This window comes from Raphanus sativus, chromosome 8 (genome assembly GCF_000801105.2).
Source record: "Raphanus sativus cultivar WK10039 chromosome 8, ASM80110v3, whole genome shotgun sequence".
Classification (NCBI taxonomy): domain Eukaryota; kingdom Viridiplantae; phylum Streptophyta; class Magnoliopsida; order Brassicales; family Brassicaceae; genus Raphanus; species Raphanus sativus.
Genome location: NC_079518.1, coordinates 18,283,679 through 18,307,085, shown reverse-complemented (window position 1 = coordinate 18,307,085; position 23,407 = coordinate 18,283,679). Strand labels below are relative to the sequence as shown.

General features: G+C 31.4%; 2 protein-coding genes and 1 pseudogene across 2 annotated transcripts; 2 read left to right on the top strand and 1 right to left on the bottom strand.

The window, feature by feature from the left end:
• The first annotated feature begins 9,992 nt into the window (after positions 1-9,992).
• Positions 9,993-12,430, top strand: LOC108821215 (calcium-dependent protein kinase 11-like). Its single transcript, XM_018594258.2, has 7 exons — positions 9,993-10,575; positions 11,046-11,189; positions 11,289-11,441; positions 11,511-11,626; positions 11,705-11,872; positions 11,968-12,192; positions 12,281-12,430. Exons 1-7 carry the CDS (start codon positions 10,038-10,040, stop codon positions 12,428-12,430), a joined length of 1,494 nt encoding a protein of 497 aa, XP_018449760.1. The 5' UTR covers positions 9,993-10,037.
• Positions 12,431-14,239: 1,809 nt separating this feature from the next.
• Positions 14,240-17,474, bottom strand: LOC108820726 (RGG repeats nuclear RNA binding protein B-like; annotated as a pseudogene).
• A 670-nt stretch (positions 17,475-18,144) lies between these two features.
• LOC108819175 (50S ribosomal protein L21, chloroplastic) lies at positions 18,145-19,528 on the top strand. The gene is made up of 5 exons (XM_018592171.1): positions 18,145-18,477; positions 18,707-18,787; positions 18,879-18,980; positions 19,079-19,153; positions 19,298-19,528. The coding sequence occupies exons 1-5, from the start codon at positions 18,196-18,198 to the stop codon at positions 19,370-19,372; spliced, it is 615 nt and encodes a 204-aa protein (XP_018447673.1). The 5' UTR covers positions 18,145-18,195; the 3' UTR covers positions 19,373-19,528.
• Positions 19,529-23,407: the final 3,879 nt, after the last annotated feature.

Below are 23,407 nucleotides of genomic sequence, written 5' to 3'. Positions count from 1 at the left end.
ACATTTGCCATCTCCTTCTGCTCCTTGCTTAAAGCCTCTACCGCTACCGCCTCCTTCTCCACTCCAGTCTCAGTCTCCTCATTGAAGAGAAGTGCTTTGCAAGCTTTAGGAGTTTCACCATTCTTCTTCACACCACTAGTTTGAGCAGCTACCTGAGAAGAAGAGTGACTCCCACCTTTAAAGGCATCCATCATCAATTTCTGGTGACCATCCTCTCCATTGCGTGGGTACTGAGGCACGTATCTCCCAGCCTGGTTACCATAGTATCTCCCTCGGAACGAAGAACCATCTCCATTACCTCTTGGCAGCCTTTCTTTATAGGCCTGATAGTTTTCTGCTTGCTTGTAGGGCCCCGGTCTCTCCCTAGCAATGCCCTTGCCCTTATTACCACTCCTCGATGGAGCTTTGTGTTGTGTGTCTCTGCTTGAACCCTCATACCCATTGCCATTTGTGACAGCCCCTTTATAGCTTGATGCTTGTTGCCCACTCTCCGATTTGCCTTGTATCTCTTTGTCCCCACTCTTCACCTCTTCCTGCAGCTTAGGACACCTTGACTGATCATGTGTCATGCAGAAACATTCCTTACAAAACCCAAATAACTTTTCATATCGTAGCGATACCATGATCTCTACCCCTTCCTCAAACTCGATTGCCATAGAAAATACCAAAGGCTTGAAGCCATCCAATTCCACTCGAACTCGTCCTTCTCGCATATCCACCTCCCCTTGGACCATACCGATAGCCTCTCCAACACTCCTGAAAGTTTGTGCAGCCCTAAACTGAAGAGGGATATCCATAACTTGAACCCGGAAGTTGATTCTTGACGGATAATTGACTTCCAGCACCGGTTTCCACCTCACCAGCGACACCATCCAATAGTCAAAATGGAAGGGCTCCATCTTAAGAACCTCAGTGATATCTTCCTCCTCCTGGAAGACAAATTGGAATCGCCCTAAGCCCAGATCCGTACCAACCACACGCTCCTCAACTTGCCAAATCCGAGGCAGCATGAAGAGAAGAACTTTCATGTCTTGTTTCTGAGGGTTCATGCACCGCCCAATGAGAGTCTTGTCATAAGACGCAATCAGTTCCGAGTTATCAAACCGGGGCACCGTAATCTTCAAACATGGCTTGTTAGCCTCAACCATTTTCCAACCAGATTTAGTAATCCATTGACCTTGAGTCATTGTTAACCTCAAACACCGAAAGCAAAGAAAGATAAACTTTGTTAGAGTATTGAGATAACAAAGCAAAGAAATGATTGTTGATGAATAACTTTGACAAACGTTTCCACTTATATATACTAACTTGCAGAACCCATGAAATTTATTAGGCATATCAATATGAAGATCTTGAGTAATCTCGTATCTTCTAATGAAATGAAAGAAAAGCAACCAAATCCCCAATAACTTCCTAATCGATATATAAAATATTTGAAGAAACATCCTTTCAAGGAACCCATAAGTTATTACACTACCCCACTTTCCAAACTTACTCCTGCCAAGCAAATACCGAATGGAAACCGCAATCAAATTGATTTGATACTCATCACAAATGTTGAGAAGAAACCTCAGATAATATACTCTAATCAAATCCCAATCATGAGGTAGATAATTCCTTAGGCACCTTATTTTCTCACTATTCCAAAGAGTAAAGAAATCAAACCGCAATCGGAGATAAACAGATTCGAGTTGCCATAAGGGGGTTACCGAAGATCTCCCTAACTTGAAACTCTCCTGTGATCTTTTGATTGCCCATGTATCCATCACCGAATCTGCATGAAGATACCGAATCCACCCTCCTCGAATCGGACATTTTCCCAGGATCACCCGATTTCGTCTTGCCCTAGGGATCGCATCGATCCAAATCCAATCGCTTCCCAAATAAACCATAACTTCTCGAATCGTTGAATAACCCCAAACCACCTCCCTTCCGAAACCATCGCCCCTTTCACCACCCAGATCTCCTCGATTCATTGCCTCCTTGTCGCAGTCGCCATTCTCGTTCACTGCTTTGGTAAATGATAATTGATGTTTGAATAGGGAGAGCTAATCAGACTATCAAATGAGTACCTATAGAAAAATTATAACAACACACTCTTAAATGCCATTAGATAAAACTCTCTATTCAGCAGTTTTTCTATTATTTGAAGCTAAAGACATCTAACTTAAATGTTAGAAAGTTTATGAAGAAAAGAAAATTCTCCTATTCCTTCAATGAGCTTATGATCATGACCCACCAACGTTTTAGGAAATAAACGAATGTAAGCAATACAAAACAAACTAGGATAAGACCTAAATTATATAATAAAAATTAAATATATATATATATATAGTATTGATAAATTAAATATGTATATGTGTTTGAATTTGAATTTTTTTTTAAATTTATACAGTTTAGTTATGTTTTTCTTTATATAATTATCTATATATTGGGCTGAGCATTTGTAATTGTAATTGTAATCGTGGATCAAATTTTTTTTTGAATTTTATGATGAGTATGATTGATCTCGGCTTAGAATTGTTATCACTATGTTTATACCTATAAAAATGTAAGATGGTATTCAAGTGAATTTTTATTACAAAAATAAGTTTTGAATTTTTATTACAAAAATAAGTTTCAACCATTTTGTTTAATACTTTACTTTAACATCACTGAAACCATGTTAATGGTTAAGAACCAGAAGCTTAGAATTGTTTCTAAAATCAAATTACTTTGGCTTTAGTTTTTCCACATAGTTTCGAAGAATTTCAACTGGACAACTAAATTGATGCATCATATTTTCTTGTTTTAATTCGTTAGCTGAATTATATATATATATATAAATATTTATTAAATAAAAATTCATATTAATACAATTTTATGATCATTTGTATCTTGTTATAACAAAACAAATTATGCCAATTGATCACAAAATTTTCAAGGGAAAATTCCATAAAAATACCCGAACTAAATTTTGTTAAGCTTTTAATACCCAACTTTTTCACTACCCAGTTTAATACCCCAACTAATTATTTTACTCAATTTAATATCCAAACTTTTAAAACTGTGCCCACTTTAATACCCGAACTTTATTTATTTTAATAAAAATACTAATAAGTTTCAAATAAAAGTTTAAAAAATCTCTACAATTTACAAATTAACTCAGAAAATTCTAAATATTTTTGGTGTTTGAGAAATAAAAATAACTAAATAGTGTAAAATATTAAATTTTGTAATAAAATTTCTAAGTTTTAAATATTTTATTTAATTTGTTTTCTGAATAAAAAAACGAAATTTATTTTATCATTCAAATTCATTTTTTTTAGAAAAAAATAATTTTCCATGGTTTATCTACCTTCTTTCTAAATCTTAAAATAAAATTAGAATTTTTAATATTTTTTTCTTAGATTTTTTGAGATTTTATTAAGTTTTGTTTGAAACTTATTAGTATTTTTATTTAAATAAATTTAGTTTGGGGTATTAAAGTGGGTACAATGTTAAAAATTTGGGTATTAAAATGAGCAAAATAATTAGTTGGGGTATTAAATTGGGTAGTGAAAAAGTTTGGGTATTAAAAAAGCTTAACAAATTTAGTTCGGGTATTTTTATGGAATTTTCCCAATTTTCAAAGTGGGATTTTAAATTTTCTAAAATTTATAGTCCTTTTAAAATTCAAAATATAACATATAAGAAAAAGTCTAACTTTTTGTTATATGGTTAATTTGATTGTTTAATATCTTTTAATAATATAAAATTAAACAAATATAGCTAATATACAAAAATTGTTATCAGATATTTATTATTCATAATCATTAGTTGTCATATATATGTTAATAATATTAGATAATTCTGTAGTTTTTATTTAAAGAAAGTGCGGGAATATTCTTTGTACACTATATCAATTTGATAATCATTTTAATAAAAGTATAATATAAGTTAGGTTGGTCATTTTCCTAGGAATTCTGAATTTCATTTTCATGGTGATCTGTGACTACAAAAAAAATGTTGTAATGTTTCTCAATTAATGTATAAAGATTAATCCGCATCTTGTGCAGGATAAACATTATATATACACATTATTTTGTGTACTATTACTTATTTTACGTTCTTTTCATTATGTAATAACAAATAATAAATATATATTAAATAATTGAGAAAATTAATTATTAAGTAGATAATTAAATAGGTGCAAAACTCATAAATCAAACAAACCACTCTTCTTTATTTACTATCATTTTATGGTAACAAAATCTAAATAGTCACGTGTATTTATTTTGTATATAATTAAATTTAGATGATACTAACATAGATATATATAGTATATATTATATTTATTATAAATGAGACTTCATAATCTTACGGTTCTATGATCATTCATATCGTTTTATAACAAACTTTCTAAATCATTGATAACAAAATTTTCAATGTGAAAAATTCGATAAAGTTTATAATTTATAAATGTTCTTAAAAGTTCATCCAAATTTTTGAAATTATAATATTTATCTAATCTTATATGGTACTCCCTCCGTTTCATATTATTTGTCGTTCTAAGTTTTTGCACACAGATTAAGAAAACATTTAATTTTACATATTTCCAAAATAAAAATACTATTACCAATACACATCGACCAATAGAAAATAGAATAGAGAATATTTTCAATAAAATTTTATATTGAAAACCGAAAACGACACTTATTTTGAAACAAAAATTTTGCTCTAGAACGACATATAATTTGAAACGGAGGGAGTATATAGGGTTAAATATATATTTTAAATTTCTATTAAATGAGAATTTTTACTCATATGGTTTTAAGATCATGTGTATCTTGTTATAATAAAAACTAGGATAAGACATGCGCTTTGCGCATGGTGAGTTTATATAATAAAAATTTAAAATATATAGTATTGATAAATTAAATATGTATATATGTTTGAATGTTTTTTAATATGCATACAATTATGTTTTTTATATAATCATTTATATGTTTGACCGCATTTGTAATTGTAATTGTAGACCGAAATTTATTTTGAATTTATAATGAGCTTGATTGATTCGGTTTAAATCTTTTATCACCTTGTTAATACCTATAAAAATCGTAATGTAGTTATCAAGTAAATTTTTATTACAAAACAGGTTTTACAATTTTTTTTAATACTTTACTTTAGCATCACTAAAAAGCATTTTAATGGTTTTAGAGCCATCAACTTAGTGTTGTTTCCAAAATCAAATTACTTTAAACTTAGTCTTCCACAAAATATTTTGAAAGGTTTCAACGGAACGGCTAAATTGATGCAGCTCATTTTCTTGCTTAAATTGTTAGCTGATATATATATATAATTTGAATATTTATTAAATAAAAATCCATATTAATACAATTTTATGAACATTTGTATCTTGTTACGACAAAACAAATTAAGCCATTGGTCACAAATTTTTCAAAGTGAGATTTTAAAATTTCTAAATATAGTCGTTTTAAAAATTCAAAATATAACGTTTTATTATTATATGTTTAATGTGATTGTTTAATTTTTTTAATAATATAAAATTAGACAAAAATGAATATGAATACAAAAATTGTTATCAAATATTTATTATTCATAATCATTAATTGTCATATATACGTTAATCATATTAGGTGATTTCGTAGTTTTTATTTAAGGAAAGTGTAAGAATATTCTTTTGTACACTATATATCAATTTGATAGTTAGTTTAATAAAAAGTATACCATAAATTAACATGGACGGACCTATTTTTCTAAGAATTCTGAATTTCATTCTCATGGTGACACGTGGCTATAAAATAATGTTGTAAAGTTTTTTAATTAATATATAAGGGATATTTGCACTTATTAAAACTTACTTTAATTCACATCTAAATATTATACTAGATCATTCATATCGTTTTATAACAAATTTTCTAAATCATTGATAACAAAATTTTCAATGTGAAAAATTCGATAAGTTTATAATTATAAATGTTCTTAAAAGTTCATCCAAAATTTTGAAATTATAATATTTATGTAATCTTATATGGTATATAGTTTAATATATATATTTTAATTTTCTATTAAATGAGAATTTTTACTCATATGGTTTTAAGATCATGTGTATCTTGTTATAATAAAAACTAGGAAAAGACATGCGCTTTGCGCATGGTGAGTTTATATAATAAAAATTTAAAATATATAGTATTGATAAATTAAATATGTATATATGTTTGATTTTTTTTTAATATGCATACAATTATGTTTTTTTATATAATCATTTATATGTTTGACCGCATTTGTAATTGTAATTGCGGAACGAAATCTATTTTGAATTTATAATGAGCTTGATCGATTCGGGTTTAAATCTTTTATCACCTTGTTAATACCTATAAAAATCGTAATGTAGTTATCAAGTGAATTTTTATTACAAAACAGGTTCTACAATTTTTTTAATACTTTACCTTAGCATCACTAAAAATCATTTTAATGGTTTTAGAGCCATCAACTTAGTGTTGTTTCCAAAATCAAATTACTTTGGCCTTAGTCTTCCACAAATTGTTTTGAAGGGTTTCAACAAAACGACTAAATTGATGCAGCTCATTTTCTTTCTTAAATTGTTAGTTGAATATTTATTAAATAAAAATCCATATTAATACAATTTTATGATCATTTATATCTTGTTACGACAAAACAAATTAAGCCATTGGTCACAAATTTTTCAAAGTGAGATTTTAAAATTTCAAAATATAGTCGTTTTAAAAATTCAAAATATAACGTTTTATTATTATATGGTTAATGTGATTGTTTATTTTTTTAATAATATAAAATTAGACAAAAATGAATAAGAATACAAAAATTGTTATCAAATATTTATTATTCATAATCATTAATTGTCATATATACGTTAATCATATTAGGTGATTCCGTAGCTTTTATTTAAGGAAAGTGTAAGAATATACTTTTGTACACTATTTATCAATTTGATAGTTAGTTTAACAAAAAGTATACCATAAATTAACATGAACGTACCTATTTTCTAAGAATTCTGAATTTCATTCTCATGGTGACACGTGGCTACAAAATAATGTTGTAAGGTTTTTTAATTAATATATAAGAGATATTTGCACTTATTAAAACTTACCTTAATTCACATCTAAATACTATAATGTTTTACCTTGGTGACCACGTTTTTCTATTTTACATATGGACTTACCGTGATACAATTATTTCGAATTCTATATCAAATAAGAATATATTTTCTACTAATAAAAGGAGTACATAACATAAATATCCATGAATGTAAATCTTCTTATGCTTATTTGGGTAACTCTCATTTATGAATTAAATCACTATCATCGACATTAACTACTCCTTAAACCAAACATATTCAGCGGTCAATTCATTCGGTTCAATTGAAACCCATGACTTATCATCAAACCAAACGGAACACAATAAATAAACCGGACACTTTCATCTACATTCTTATGTACATTGATATGTAACTTGGTTTACATGTTCTTTGATGGTTTTGAATGGTTATGTTCCAAGTAATGTTGATACTGAATTGTTAACATACCAACTAAAGATACAAATGGCGACAATGGTCTTTTTAGAAAAGCAAAACTCAAAACATATATTTTCAATCATAAAACTGCAACATCCCCTATTAACGATCATCTCTTAATGCTTTGTTTTTCTATCATGATTCATAGTTTGTGTTTTTATCTCTTACACATAAAAGATAATTATACGCTCCTATCCCCTATAATATAATACATTGGATTATGTAATATTATATAGTTTAATATTGAATGTATCTAGCGACAAATAAATTCTAATGTGGACCAACTAATTTTCCAATTGAATGTAATGATGCCATATAGGATTAATTAAAGTCCTAGTTGATTGACACGTAGGATAGGATACTTTCTAATTCTTACAAAACTAAGGTTCATATTTTCTAAATGCTTCCCAAATAATATATAGGGGATGTTAAATCATTGATCATTAATTTTTAACATAATAATTTTAACAGTTTTAGTAATGTATTGTCCCTTTTTAAAATTCAAAATATAACATATACGAAAAAATCTAAATTTTAATTTTATAGCTAATTTGATTGTTTAATTTATTTAATCATATAAATTAAACAAAAATGATGGATGATATATAAATTGTTATCAAATCTTTATTATTAGAATCATTAATTGTTTCATATTTGGCAGCTCATCTAATTCAGTGGAGAAGTTGGGTCATGCTATGGGATCTTGAATCATTAAGATTAAGTCCTTACAAATAGTGCCAAAAGCTTGACACGATGATATTTGGAGCATGCATTCCATTGCCCATAGAAAGGCCTTAAGCTCCAAATGAAAAGGTGAGATCCTTTGTCGCTGGTTTCTTGCTCCCAGTAGCTGTGTTGTTCCTCCTGAGGTTTTCCATGTCCATCCATACCCACTGTAAAATGCGTCATGTGTCTATAAACCATCTATCAAATATCTCTCAGATTTTGTTATCAGCTCAGAGGTTACACTATCCGTATGTACTTCTTGTTTCTTGTTTGCTTCGAACCAAGTATGGTATTCTGATTCAGCATATCGGACAATTTTCAAAGTGTCTATGTCTGTTCCTTTGAATAGTTTATCACTCTTCGTTTTTCATTTTTCAATTATACCATATAATACAGAGATATGGGTTTGAATCAAGCTCAGGGTTTTCTATGTCGTTTTTCTTCCAAAAAAGATAGTCAATATTTGTGAAATGACTTGTGCTGGAGAAGATTGATGGTGGAGTTGAAGTTGTTGCATGTGTCCATGTTTGCAGTGCTGGGAGACACCCAATGATGGCATGATTTATAGTTCTTGATATTATATGACTATTGTATTACTTAAATAAAAGGTACTTCGAGAGGTCAAATAGAAATATGTGAAAGTTTTTTTCACATCAATATGTTTGGATTATACATATCAAATAAGAAAAAAATTACATGAAATCTCCAGCATAGTGCAAAAAATACTAAAATGTGTAGATAGTTTTGAATGGAACAATACTTAAGTTCATCCCTGAGGTGAACTTATGAATTCACCTCTTTCCTTATTTCAATCAAATTACCATAAATATTAATGTCACATAAATAAATAAATTATAAATTACAAAAAGTCAACTTTAAATAATAAACTTTAAATTCAAACCCTAAATCCAAATCTTAGATCTTAAATTTTAATCTAAACCCTAAACCCTAAACCCAAACCTATACCCTAAACCCAAACTATATACCCTAAATCCTAAACCCTAAACCCAAACTCTAAACCCTAAATCCAAACTATAAACCCTAAATCCTAAATCTTAAACCCAAACTGTAAACCATAAACCCGAACTCTATACCCTAAAATGTATTTGAAAATATATTTGATGATCATTAATCCAAAAGTATTTGAAAATTATGGGTTTATGATTTACCGTTTGGGTTTAAGGTTTAGGATTTAGGGTTTAGAGTTTGGATTTAGGATTTAGAGTTTAGGTTTAGGATTTATGGTTTGAGTTTAGGGTTTAGGATTTATGGTATATAGTTTAGGTTTAGTGTATAAGTTTGGGTTTAGGTTATAGGTTTAGAATTTTGTTTAAAATTTAAGATCTAAAATTTGGGTTTAGGGTTCGAATTTAGAATTTATGATTTAAAGTTTGCTTCTTTTGTAATTTATGATTTATTTATTTATGTGATATTAATATTTATGGTAATATGATTACAATAAGGAAAGAGGTGAATTCATAAGTTCACTCTAGGGTGAACCTAAGTATTGTTCTTTTGAATGATACATAAACGTCAATCATATATTGTCGATCTTTTTTTCATAATTTGTAATACCATAGCTGTTGGTTATAAAAAAATTGTAATAGCATAATTAATTTCTTTTTGGGATCAAAAATAGCATAGCGGTAAGAAAAACGGAGAAGAGGGAAAAAATCAAGGAACGTTTGGTTCTTGGAGTCTTTTGCCTTGCGAGAGGGAAAACTCATTATCTTCGTCCTTCTACAGAAACAAAAAAAAAACGAGAGATTGCAAAAGAATGGAAAAACCAAACTCTAGACGCCCTTCAAACAACGTTCTTCCTTACCAAACACCTCGATTGAGAGATCACTACCTCCTGGGCAAAAAGCTAGGCCAAGGCCAATTCGGCACCACCTATCTCTGCACCGAGAAATCAACCTCCGCTAATTACGCGTGCAAATCAATCCCAAAGCGCAAGCTCGTATGCCGCGAGGATTGCGAGGATGTCTGGCGCGAGATTCAGATCATGCATCATCTCTCCGAGCACCAAAACGTTGTTCGTATCAAAGGTACGTACGAGGACTCGGTGTTCGTTCACATCGTTATGGAGGTTTGCGAAGGAGGTGAGCTTTTCGATAGGATTGTTTCAAAGGGTCATTTCAGCGAGCGTGAGGCCGTGAAGCTTATCAAGACGATTCTTGGTGTTGTCGAGGCTTGTCATTCGCTTGGTGTTATGCATAGAGATCTCAAACCTGAGAATTTCTTGTTCGATAGTCCTAAGGAAGATGCCAAGCTTAAGGCTACCGATTTTGGTTTGTCTGTCTTCTTCAAACCAGGTTTGCTTCTTTTTTTTTTGTATTATCACACATCTCTTTGATCAAAAAAAAAAATGGCAAACCATTCCTCCGAGAGAGAGTGAAGAGAGAATATGAAAATTTCGGTGGCCACGCGTTGTGGAAATCTAGTGTGGTGCGGATTCGAACTCGGGTTCCTTGGGATCTACGGAACGCCTTGACCACCCGACCACAGACACCGTGGTTACATCTCTTTGATCAAGTTCTTAATAACCTATTTCTTTATGTTTCCTGGATTGAAAATCAAATTAAAGGCTTCTTGGGTATTTTTAAGTTTGGTGATTGAAACATGTTCGCTGGTTTTGGCTCTTGAACTGAAAATCAAATCATGGGCTTTGGAAACGTGTAGGCTTGATGATCTATTTCGCTGCTTGAATTATATTCTGCATGTGCATGGCTTTGGTTGTGTATCAAATAATTGTTTTTTTTTTCTTTCTGGTTTGCTTGTTCAGGACAATATCTGTATGATGTAGTTGGAAGTCCGTACTATGTTGCACCAGAGGTTCTAAAGAAATGTTACGGACCTGAAATGGATGTGTGGAGCGCTGGTGTTATCCTCTACATCTTACTAAGCGGTGTTCCTCCTTTCTGGGCAGGTTTTGTCTACAAAAACTAACAGCCTTTTTCTTACTTAATTAGTTTTTGTTTTAATGATGGCTGCATCTCTATCCCTCTCTCTCTTTTGACGTTTACAGAAACCGAATCTGGAATCTTTAGACAGATACTGCAAGGGAAGTTAGATTTTAAATCTGACCCATGGCCTAGTATCTCAGAAGCTGCTAAAGATTTGATCTACAAAATGCTCGAGAAGAGCCCCAAGAAACGCATTTCTGCCCATGAAGCCTTGTGTAAGTTTAGCTCTCTCAGTTTATAAACTGTCTGTTTTTACATTATTTGAGTATTGAGTTTACTTGCAGGTCACCCATGGATTGCCGATGAACTTGCCGCACCAGACAAGCCTCTTGATCCAGCAGTCTTATCGCGACTAAAGCAGTTCTCTCAAATGAACAAGATTAAGAAAATGGCTTTAAGGGTATACCTTGGAGTTAAATCTACATTAGCTTCTTCTTTTTTTTATTTCTATGCTTCCTGATTTCTTTGACTACAACAGGTGATTGCTGAGAGACTTTCAGAGGAAGAAATTGGAGGTCTAAAGGAATTATTCAAAATGATTGACACAGACAACAGTGGGACGATTACTTTTGAAGAGCTCAAAACAGGTTTGAAGAGAGTTGGATCCGAGCTGATGGAATCAGAGATCAAATCTCTTATGGATGCGGTAACACTAACGAATACCAAAAAAAAAAGAAATAAACTCTTTTTCTCTTTTCAGAATGGACTTTTTTAAGAAAACCATTTTTGTTTTGAGCGCAGGCGGATATAGATAGCAACGGTACAATAGACTATGGAGAATTTCTAGCAGCGACATTACACATGAACAAGATGGAGCGAGAGGAGAATCTGGTGGCTGCATTTTCATATTTTGACAAAGACGGGAGTGGATATATCACTATTGATGAGCTTCAGTCAGCTTGCACAGAGTTTGGCCTATGTGATACACCTCTTGATGACATGATCAAGGAGATTGACCTTGACAATGTACGTAGAACCACTCTTCTTCTCTTTTGTTTCTCTATCCTTTATTATAATATAAATGATTTTGAGATTGAATTGTATGATATGGTAGGACGGGAAGATCGATTTCTCCGAGTTTACGGCGATGATGAAGAAAGGAGATGGAGTTGGAAGAAGCAGAACTATGATGAAAAACTTGAACTTCAACATGGTTGATGCTTTTGGAGCTGATAACCAAAACGCTGAAAATTCTGCTGATTGACCCATCAAGTCAGGGGTTCTTTCAAAACCAACATATAAATTCAAGTCAACCCCAAAACCAACCTCTTTTTTTTGTCATTACTATTCATTATTGAAAAGTCCTATTCATCCATATATTTTTAAAATATTTACAAAATTGCCATTATTAATTAATTTTTTAATTATTTCGAAAATACTAAAAAACCTATAACACTCTTAATATTTCTTCCTATTTACAACCATGCCATTATCATCAATTCTTCAACACCATTAACAACCATTTTTGAACTCTTTGAACCTCTAGAATTCAATTTTCAACCACTTTTTTATGTTTCTAAACAAACAAATCTTCATTTCTTCTCATTTCTTCTCATTTCCTCTCCATTTTCATCTAAAAACTCTCATAACTATCATTTTCATAAGTATAACTTCATATTTTCGAGTGTATTATGTTGTGAGTTGTCAAAGTTGCTTTCTTTTGCGCATATTTAGAGTTTGGACAGTGGGAAAGAGTGGAAACGAGCTTTACACCGGAAAAATGTACATATTTACATGGTTTTGTTATTTTTCAGATCTGTGTCGCAATAGTAGACTGTTTTATATGTCTACGCATAAGTGTAGACTTACGATGCGGTCTACAAGTCAACGCACGGATTAGTTTTGCAATTGACCAAAAAAATATTTTTTGTTAAGAAGACTTCCTTAAAAGTCTACGTCTTTATCTTTGATAACAAAAACAAAAATGTGAGTAGATTTACTAAAAAATCTACATAAAAGAGGTTAGTTTTGCATTTGACCGAACTTTTGACTTTTCAAAGTAGACTTCCTACATAGTCTACACAATGTAGACTTCATAGGAAGTCTACAAAAAGTCAGTTTTGCATTTGACTTAAACTTTGACTATGTTGAATATGTCAGTTTTGTATTTGACTAAAATGTTAAAAAGTTAACGAGATAGAAAAAAAAGTGTAGACTTCCTATCCAGTCTACTATTCTCAGTAAAAAAAAGTAGACTTCATCTGAAGTCTACTATTTTATTTTGGTCAAATGCAAAAGTAACCCATCAGATTTATGAGTAGATTCATCTGACATCTACACATGTGTAGACGTTCTTCTCAATCTATTTGTGGAAAGTCAAATTTGGTCAATTGCAAAAACTAACCCATTCCCAAAAATTAAAAAATGTAGACTGTATATGAAATCTACTTTTAAAAGTCAAATCCGAAGTAATTTTTGGTCAATTGCGAAAACTAACGTTTTCAAAATGTAGACTGAATAGAAAGTCTACACTTACAAAATTAGAACTTTTTTTTTAAATATAGATAATAACCCGTGAAATTTGCAATTGCAAAAACCAACCCAAACTGTAGACTTACATAATAGTCTACAAACGTAATCTGATAAGAAAGTCTACTTATTTGTAGACGGAAATGGAAGTCTACACTAGAAAATCTATAAAAAGTGAATTTGTATATTATTTATAATGTATTTTCAAGATTTTATTGTTTGAAAGTGTGTTTTAGTTAACCCTAATGGTCATGAACTATTTTGAAAAGATAATCTTATACAATTATGAAACTATCAACTTTTTGGTTTGAGTATGTAATTAGCTAATAATTGCAGACATCTTTGTAAGTCTACTTTTATAATTTATCAAACAAGGTAATGACATATCAAGTGGAATCTTTGCTTCTTCTTCTCTGTTGGTTTCTACTACACATAACATGCATTCATAAGCCAACAGATGTCAGAAATATTTCTACGGCCAAAACATATATGTTCCTTCGCCTGCATGTAAGACATCTGAACATCGTTCTTCTTTCATCTGGTCTTTGGTTTTCAGTTGGTCAAAAAAATTATAAATACTTTGTAATGTTACTTGCAATAATAAACTTCTTAGTAAAAGTTTTCATTCGTATCAAAGCAAAGTGGTGGTTTTTTTTATAAATAATAAAGCTAAGTGGAGAATGGAAATTTTGTTTTCTGCCTCATTAAAAAACTCCCAAAACTTGGGTTCATAGAACAAAAAACTTTCAATGTATAACAATAGAATCAGAGGAAAGAAATCCAAAACCGGGTGAGGGAGATTACAGAAACTAAAAGAGTCCAGACACAGGCTGAACGGACCAGACCGGAGAGTCTTTACTTTCCTAGAGTAGGGAACTGTGCGGCATCTTCAATCTTTGGTGCAGCAGCCTTCTGGTCTCCTTCCCCCGTTGTCTCTTCTTGGTCTCCGACCATCTCAGTCGGCTCCTCTTGGTCCACGACCTCCTCTATCAGCTCCTCTCTTGGTACACGGCTTTCCCTCCCACGGTAACCACCTATGTAACTCATTCTATTTGCAGGTTTCAGAAATTCATTTATGCTCAACGACTACAAAAATCACAGAGACATCTCAAGGATGAGAAAGAGTACGAACAAAAATGCTTAATCCTATTTGGTTCAAAAATTAGTAGACTAATTACCTTCTTGGTCTTCTCTTCTTTCTCAACTGGGCGCTTGTCCTTCTCTGTTCCCTGATAAGGACCCCAAGATTCAAGGCACATACATTATAATATAATAGAATGTTACGGTGAGCATATCACTCACCAGTTTGATGAAGACCTCATCGTTGTTGCTCTTTTTGCTGGAGAACTGTTGCATGGCCTCGAATGCTTTTGTGTCAACCTTCCTCTTCTCAACCTTGGTCGCCTCCTCCAAAACTTTTTCATATTCCTCCAGAGTAATCTCCTGCAACCAGTAAAATAACAATTAGATAACATGATGAGAGTTGAGAAATGAGTATAAAAAGATGTACTGTACCTTGCCCTCATGCTCTTACTCTGCTGCTTGAGCTTCAACAGGTGTATCTTTGTTTGTATCAGTTGCTTCACCATCCTTCTCAACAGCCAAATTCTTCTCTACTACTGTTGAGGATTCTTCAGTCACCCTAGTGATTGCAACAAACAAGGGTTTATTTTCAAGACACCAATCAAACAGAAACCAAATGTCTACACGATACAAAACTTACGGAGGACTCTCATCCTATCAGGTTAAACTCATTTCTACGCACACCAACAAGTTCACAATTACAAACCAAACACGAGATCAAACTGTTAAAGAGAGTTTATCAGTTTCAAGAAACATGCTTACCCGTGACCTGTTCCACACTGGCGGTGAAAGTTCATATGTGTGCGTTCAAAGTTACCAGACTCTGCATTGTTGTATCCTCCACCTCAACCACTACGACCACCACGGTATCCACCAACAGACCCACAGAACCCCAACGTCTGCCTCCATCTCCTTCTTCTGAACGTCTATAGCCTCCACGGTAACTGTTCTCATTAGTAGGGGAATCATTGAAACCCCGCCAACTTGAGTAGAAATCGCCGCGTAAGATCTGAAACAAAAAGAAGTAAAGGTGGTTATTTTATAGCCATAAACGCCGAAGAAACACTAAACCTAAGAGATTTACTTACCAGAGAGAGGATACGGAGCGACGGAGCAGAGGTGCTTGATACAATGAAAGCAAATACAGAGAGAGAGAAGAGAGAGAGAGAGAGAGAGAGAGAGAGAGAGAGAGAGAGAGAGAGAGAGAGAGAGAGAAGAGAGAGAGAGAGAGAGAGAGAGAGAGAGAGAGAGAGAGAGAGAGAGAGAGAGAGAGAGAGAGAGAGAGAGAGAGAGAGAGAGAGAGAGAGAAGAGAGAGAGAGAGAGAGAGAGAGAGAGAGAGAGAGAGAGAGAGAGAGAGAGAGAGAGAGAGAGAGAGAGAGAGAGAGAGAGAGAGAGAGAGAGAGAGAGAGAGAGAGAGAGAGAGAGAGAGAGAGAGAGAGAGAGAGAGAGAGAGAGAGAGAGAGAGAGAGGTGGACGGAGAAAAGAAATCACCGGAAATCGCCCACCCTCGAGAGAGAGAGGGAGAGAGAGGGACAACGGCGCTTAGGGGTTTTTAACCAGTTTTCACAAGTATATATATGTCGAATCACTTTTCCGGTTAGGTTAAAACATTTTTGATTTAACTTTGGTTAGGCTGAAACGATTTTTGGTTAAAATTTGGTCTAAATTATTTTTTTTCAGTTAAGTATACAATTTTTATCTCTTTATTATTTTAAAAATTTTAATATATGATTCTAAATTTTAATTTTTTATTTTATTTTAACAGACTTAGTATTTATTTTACATTTTTATTGATAAAACTAAAATTAATTTAAAACTATTTTTTGTAAACATTAATTAAAGTAAACTAAAAATGACGTCTATAATGAAGTAGACTGAATTTAAGTCTATTAAACTCTAAACCACAAAATTCAAATTCTAAATATTTAATATGTGATTTCACATTTTTTCATAAATTATACAATTTAAAAAAATAATGTTTTTTTGTATACTCATTAAAGTAGACTGAATCATAAGTCTACGAAACTCTAAACCACAAAACTCAAACCCAAAACGAAACTCAAACCCTAAATGTTAGTTTGATAGGAAATTATTGTATCAAATATAAAATTTACAAAATGTAAATAACTCAGTAATAATATGCTAATTTAAATTAATAAAACAAAAAAGTTGTCAATCTAAATCTAACCCTAAAGATCTATCCTTTAAAGATATAACATGTTATTATATTTTGTTACTAAACCATAAACATTGTCTCACATGGTTACCAAATCAACATATATGCTTTTTAATTGTTTACTTATATACAAATTGAGTTTATAAACTTCATATTAATCTTTACATTGATGATTAATTAATAATTTCACAAAAATTAATTTTATATATTTTTAAAAGTAATTAACTAGATCAAATTACAATGTAGACTACAAATTAAGTCAATAAAATAGACTGTGTATGACATGTAGACTATTTTTGTTATGCGTAGACTTACGAATGACAGAACCGTAAAATGATTTTATGATTTTTTGTTTGGTCATAAGGGCTAAATAGTAGTTTTAACACCCTTTTAGGTTGGATTTGCAATTTATTGAATATGAGATTTACTTTTAGGGTTGCAATCAATATTTGGGTTAGTTTTAGCAATTCTCCCTCAATTTAATTACAGTATCATTTTAAAATTTAACCATACATTCATTTTTCATTTTTCGTTTCTTATATTCTTCTGAAACTGACAACATAGAATACATTTTCCCCCTGTTATTTTTTTTGTAAATGATCAGCTTCCTGTTTTTTTCCTAGTGGCCAGTGCAGTGTAGTTTATTTTGCTTAATAATAATTGTTTAAAATCTAAAGAATGATTGTCCAAAAAAAAAAAAATCTAAAGAATGAATTTAGAGGTGAGCCGTCCAGTTTATGGTTTAGTTTCGGTTTGTTTTTTAAAATAACAAGGGCGAATGTGAAACCATATAACCATTTTTTATTTGTTTTTGTTTTGATTTGGTTAAATTGTATTTTCAGTTTTTATGTTTGGTACGATTTTTACTAAAGATATAAATAATGATCTATAAATATTTTTAATATTCTTTTTTTGTCGTGTTTTTTTACTATACTGATATAAGTATTTAGGCATTATATAATAGCTTACCTTTTCTGTAATCAGAGAAAAAAATGCAAATCAAGGGAATACAAAACTATATCAGATCGAGTTTTGGTTTTCCAGATTTTCAAAATCGGTTAGGTTCGGTTCTGCTCTAATTTGATTGCTTTTTTATTTCCTACATGATGCGAATTTGAAGATAAGGCTACATTGGTAATTTAGTAGTAAGTGGATAGGATAACTCTGCGGAGTTATATCTCTCTCTCTCGAGCTTCTTTTGTCTCAGTTCTGAGCTTAAGAGAGCTTTCGGCGAAAAAACATGGCTTCTCCCTCAGCGGCGCTTTCTCTGTGCTCTGCTTTCTCCGCTCATTGCAGTATCGCTCCACCGCGCTCCCTCTCTAAACCTTCGTTGAGTCTGGCAAGACCAACGATTGGGTTTCTTTCTACTTCCGCTGCTGCGTCTACGTCTCGTCCCGCATTCCCCGCCGCTCCGAAATTCTCCGAATCAGCCGTCGTGGCTGAACCAGAGACTACCGATATTGAAGCTGTGGTGGTCTCAGAGGATAAGCCTAAACGAGAAGAGATCTTCGCCGTTGTTATGGTTAGGCTACTGTATAAACAATTCTCGGAATTTTCAATTCTTTTTTTGTTTAATTTAAGACTTATTCAGGAGACTCTAGCTTTTACTCTAGTGAGTTAGGTTTGTGTCTTAGTGAGAGCTTATCGACAAGAACAGTTTTGTTTTCTAAAGTGGTGTTTTTTTTAAAAGCCTTTTGTCTAATGAAATTTATATTCTCTCATTTATTTTAGTGTTCTTATTGATGCAACAGGTTGGTGGACGGCAGTACATTGTTTTCCCAGGGAGATATCTCTACACTCAGCGGCTCAAAGATGCTAATGTTGATGACCAGGTATGGGAGGAACACATTTTGTCTATGTTAACAGTGTCGGTGCGGTCTGAAACCTTTTTTTCTTTTCATCTTTGCTCCTGTTTTTGTGCAGATTGTTTTGAACAAAGTGTTGCTTGTCGGGACAAAGACACACACTTACATCGGCAAACCGGTTGTTACCAATGCCACTGTGCATGCTGTAGTGGAAAATCAAGTAAATCAATCAGTACCCAAAAGTCTTTCTTGAGTTTTAAGTGGTGTCTTTTCGACCGCTAACTTGGGAACACCGCAATGTCTTTTGTGTTGCTGCAGGGTCTGAATGATAAAGTAGTGGTCTTCAAGTACAAGCCAAAGAAGAAGTACCGCAGAAATATCGGTCACCGACAGGTAATCACTGCTCTCTGTTGTGAAAAGTCATCTTTTCCTTTGGCTAGATATATAATATTATCCGCACATACTAGTATCAGTTAGTTCATAATAATTTGGTACACATAGACAGTTGCATTGTGATTTTTGTCTTGGTAAATGCAGCCAAATACGAGGATTAGGATTACAGGAATCTCAGGGTACGAAGAGTATCCAGCGTCTCCTAACGTTGCTGTTTAAATGTCTAGAGAAGTATAGGATCTTTGGAAAAAAATTATGCTTCTTGAATGTTCAATTTTCTGATCTTTTCTATGTACTTCTGAAAGACAAGACCATTTCATTTCTGTTGAGAATCTTAAGATGCAGCAGTATATTAATATATACTCACTTTTGCCATTTCTTATCCCATATTTCAAGTCTCCATCCATCCATCTAGACGTATTGAATATACAGTATCATAGAGTTGTATGTTGGTACAGTCACTACATCGTGTCCTCTAACACCCACTTATATATTATGGAAGACCTTCCTTGTTACTATTGTAGCGGAAAAGGAGTTTCTAAACTCAAAGGATAGCAGTCCAATCATTTGCGCTCGTAATAACAAACTTCGGAAATGAATCCGTTTATCATAAAAAGATTAGTTGTAGTCTAAAGTTGATAAAAGGGTACCATAGACCCTAACGTCACCATTAGTTCTCTTTTGAGATGTTATTGCGTAGTAAAAGGATATTGAAGGACCCTATTATTTCACTACAAATTAAACGATAAAAAGGTTAAGGGTGTACAAATATTTGAAGTGCGAGATCCTCCTGTTTTTAGAAGTATTCCAAAATCACCAAGAGTGAGAATGACTAACCTAACGTGAATCATGAACATTGGATGAAGCTATTGGCCAGAAAGAGTTTTATTTACATCTTTTGGCCTTCTGACCATTCGTCTACGAGTGCGCTTAATACGGGTCAATAACGTGGCAACGTTAGGTCTGCTTCAAAGACACTAAAATATTGAAGAGTGATTGGCTTTATGACATGACAACCAATCGAACCGTTTTAGTCGATTATATTTTATGATAGTTCTCGGTGCAATGAATTCTGAATTTTAAAAATATATTAAAATTTGTACCATATCAATAAAAAAAAAAATATATATTGTATTTTAATAAAAATTAATTAATAGAATTTAATTATTTATGTTTTGTTAGTTTTGTTTACTTTCCAATAAAGTTTTACTACTTATATTTTAAAATTATTGTTTATATTTTCGTTTTAGAACAAAATGTATTAATTCAAACTAAAAAAATAATTTCTATATAAGTTAAAAAATTAAAAAATTAATAATTTGTATATTAATCACTTTGTGTAAGGAGGGAGTCTATATATACTAATAAAGTTGAGTTTTTTATCTCTTTGGGGGAAAATGTCATGTGACATTCTCCTTTTAATAATTAAAATCTTTTCTCAACTTTATTTAATGTGTTTTGATGTTAATTGTGATTAGGTGTTAGTTTACTTTTGTTACTGACAATTTATTACAATGATGTTTTAATTTTTGATTGGAAGTTTAATTTATTATGAATTTGATGTCTTGATTTTTTTTTAGATTTTATAACTCTTATGTTAAATATTTTTTAAATACTTTAAAATATTTTTAATATTTTGTATGTCAAATAAAAATAAAAAAAATCTATATTAATAAAGTTGAGTTTTTTATCTCCAAAATTTATATTCATAAAAATCCAAAATTTATTTTATGAATTTGATAATAAACTAAACTGAAAATCCAAAATTAAAACATAATGGTAATAAATTGTCAGTAACAAAAATAAACTAACACCTGATCAAAATTAACACCAAAACACATTAAATAAAGTTGAGAAAGATTTTAATTATTAAAAGGAGAATGCCACATGACATTCCCCCCAGGAGATAAAAAACTCAACTTTATTAATATAGTTTTTGTATTTTTATTTGACATACAAAATATTAAGAAATAGTTTAAAGTATTTTAAAAAATATTTAACATAAGAGTTATGAAAATTTAAAAAAAATCAAGACATCAAATTCATAATAAATTAAACTTCCAATCAAAAATTAAAACATCATTGTAATAAATTGTCAGTAACAAAAATAAACTAACACATAATCACAATTAACACCAAAACACATTAAATAAAGTTGAGAAAAGATTTTAATTATTAAAAGGAGAATGCCACATGACATTTTTCCCCCAAGGAGATAAAAACTCAACTTTATTAGTATAAGATAGATATATAGATTTTTGTTATTTTATTTGACATACAAAATATTAAGAAATAGTTTAAAGTATTTAAAAAAATATTTAACATAAGAGTTATGAAATCTAAAAAAATCAAGACATCAAACTCATATAAATTAAACTTCCAATCAAAAATTAAAACATCATTGTAATAAATTGTCAGTAACAAAAATAAACTAACACCTAATCACAATTAACACAAAAACACATTAAATAAAGTTGAAAAAATATTTTAATTATTAAAAGGAGAATGCCACATGGCATTTTCCTCCCAAGGAGATAAAAAACTCAACTTTATTAGTATATAGAAGATATATAGATTTTTGTATTTTTATTTGACATACAAAATATTAAGAAATAGTTTAAAGTATTTAAAAAAATATTTAACATAAGAGTTATGAAATCTAAAAAAAATCAATACATCAAATTCATAATAAATTAAACTTCCAATCAAAAATTAAAACATCATTGTAATCAATTGTCAATAACAAAAATAAACTAACACCTAATCACAATTAACACCAAAACACATTAAATAAAGTTGAGAAAAGATTTTAATTATTAAAAGGAGAATGCCACATGGCATTTTTCCCCCCAAGAAGATAAAAAAACTCAACTTTATTACGTAAGACAGAATCAAAGTTCACTGTGTTATAGCTTGTTAGAGAAAACAGCGTGTACATCATCATAAAAAAAAGATCCTAAAAAGAGAATAGAAAGATAAAAGAGTAGTTGTCCAATTTGGTGCCGGAGATAGGTCTGAAACCTTACATCGACAGAGATCACCGCCTAAAGCGTGAAAGACGTGTATTATGACGCTTGTTTGACTTAAGCTCCACTAGTGAAAAGTGGATTGCCACCAAGCAACAATCCGACTCTTTTGTTTAGCTTTAAATTTTAATGTTTTATTGTTAAACTATGCTTTTTGTAACTGTCACTAAATGTACTAATATATTGAGTTTATAATCTTATTTGATGTTTAACTCATTTTTTTTGTTTTAAATAGACATAAAATTGAATATCAAAAAATTGTCGATTTTTTATCTTATATGGAAGATAGTTTTCTATATTTTTTATTTATTTAAACTTTAATTATGGTTCATCTAGTTGATGGATCTCTTCAATGTTATGAGATAATATTGTATTAGCTTAATCTGTCAATCATGAGCAAGACGGAATCAAAGTTCACTGTGTCATAGTTTATTAGAGAAATCGGCGTGTACCTCATCATAAAAAAGAAGATCCTAGAAAAGAGAAGAGAAAGATAAAAGAGTACTTGTCCAATTTGGTGTCAGAGATAGGTCTGAAACCTTAAATCGACTGAGATTACAGCCTAAGGCGTTAAAGACGTGTATTATGACGCGTGTTCGACTTAAGCTCCATTAGTAAAAAGTGGATTGCCACCAAGCAATAAACCGCCTGTTTTGTTCAGCGTTAAATTTTATTGTTTTATTGTTAAATTGATCTTTTGTAACTATCACTACATGCACTAATATATTGAGTTACCGATCTTAGTTGAAGTTTAACTCATATTTTGTTTTAAATAGACATAAAATTAATATCAATAAATTGTTGATTTTTTATCGTATATGGATGATAGTTTTCTAAATTTTTATTTATTTAAACTTTGATTATGGTTCATCCAGTTAATGGATCTCTTCAATGTTATGGGATAATACTGTATTAGCGTAATCTGTCAATCATGAGCAAGACGAAATCAAAGTTCACTATGTCATAGCTTGTTAGAGAAATCGGCGTGTAGCTCATAAAAAAAATCATACAAAAGAGAAGAGAAAGATAAAAAAGTAGTTGTCCAATTTGGTGCCGAAGATAGGTCGAAACATTACGTCGACTAAGATTGCCGCCTAAGGCGTGAAATACGTGTATTATGACGCGTGTTCGACTTAAGCTCCCAGGGCTGTGCTTGATACCAAGCAGATCAAGCATTGGCTTCAGGGCCGACAAAATGATATTTAATTTAGGGGCCAAATGTTACCGA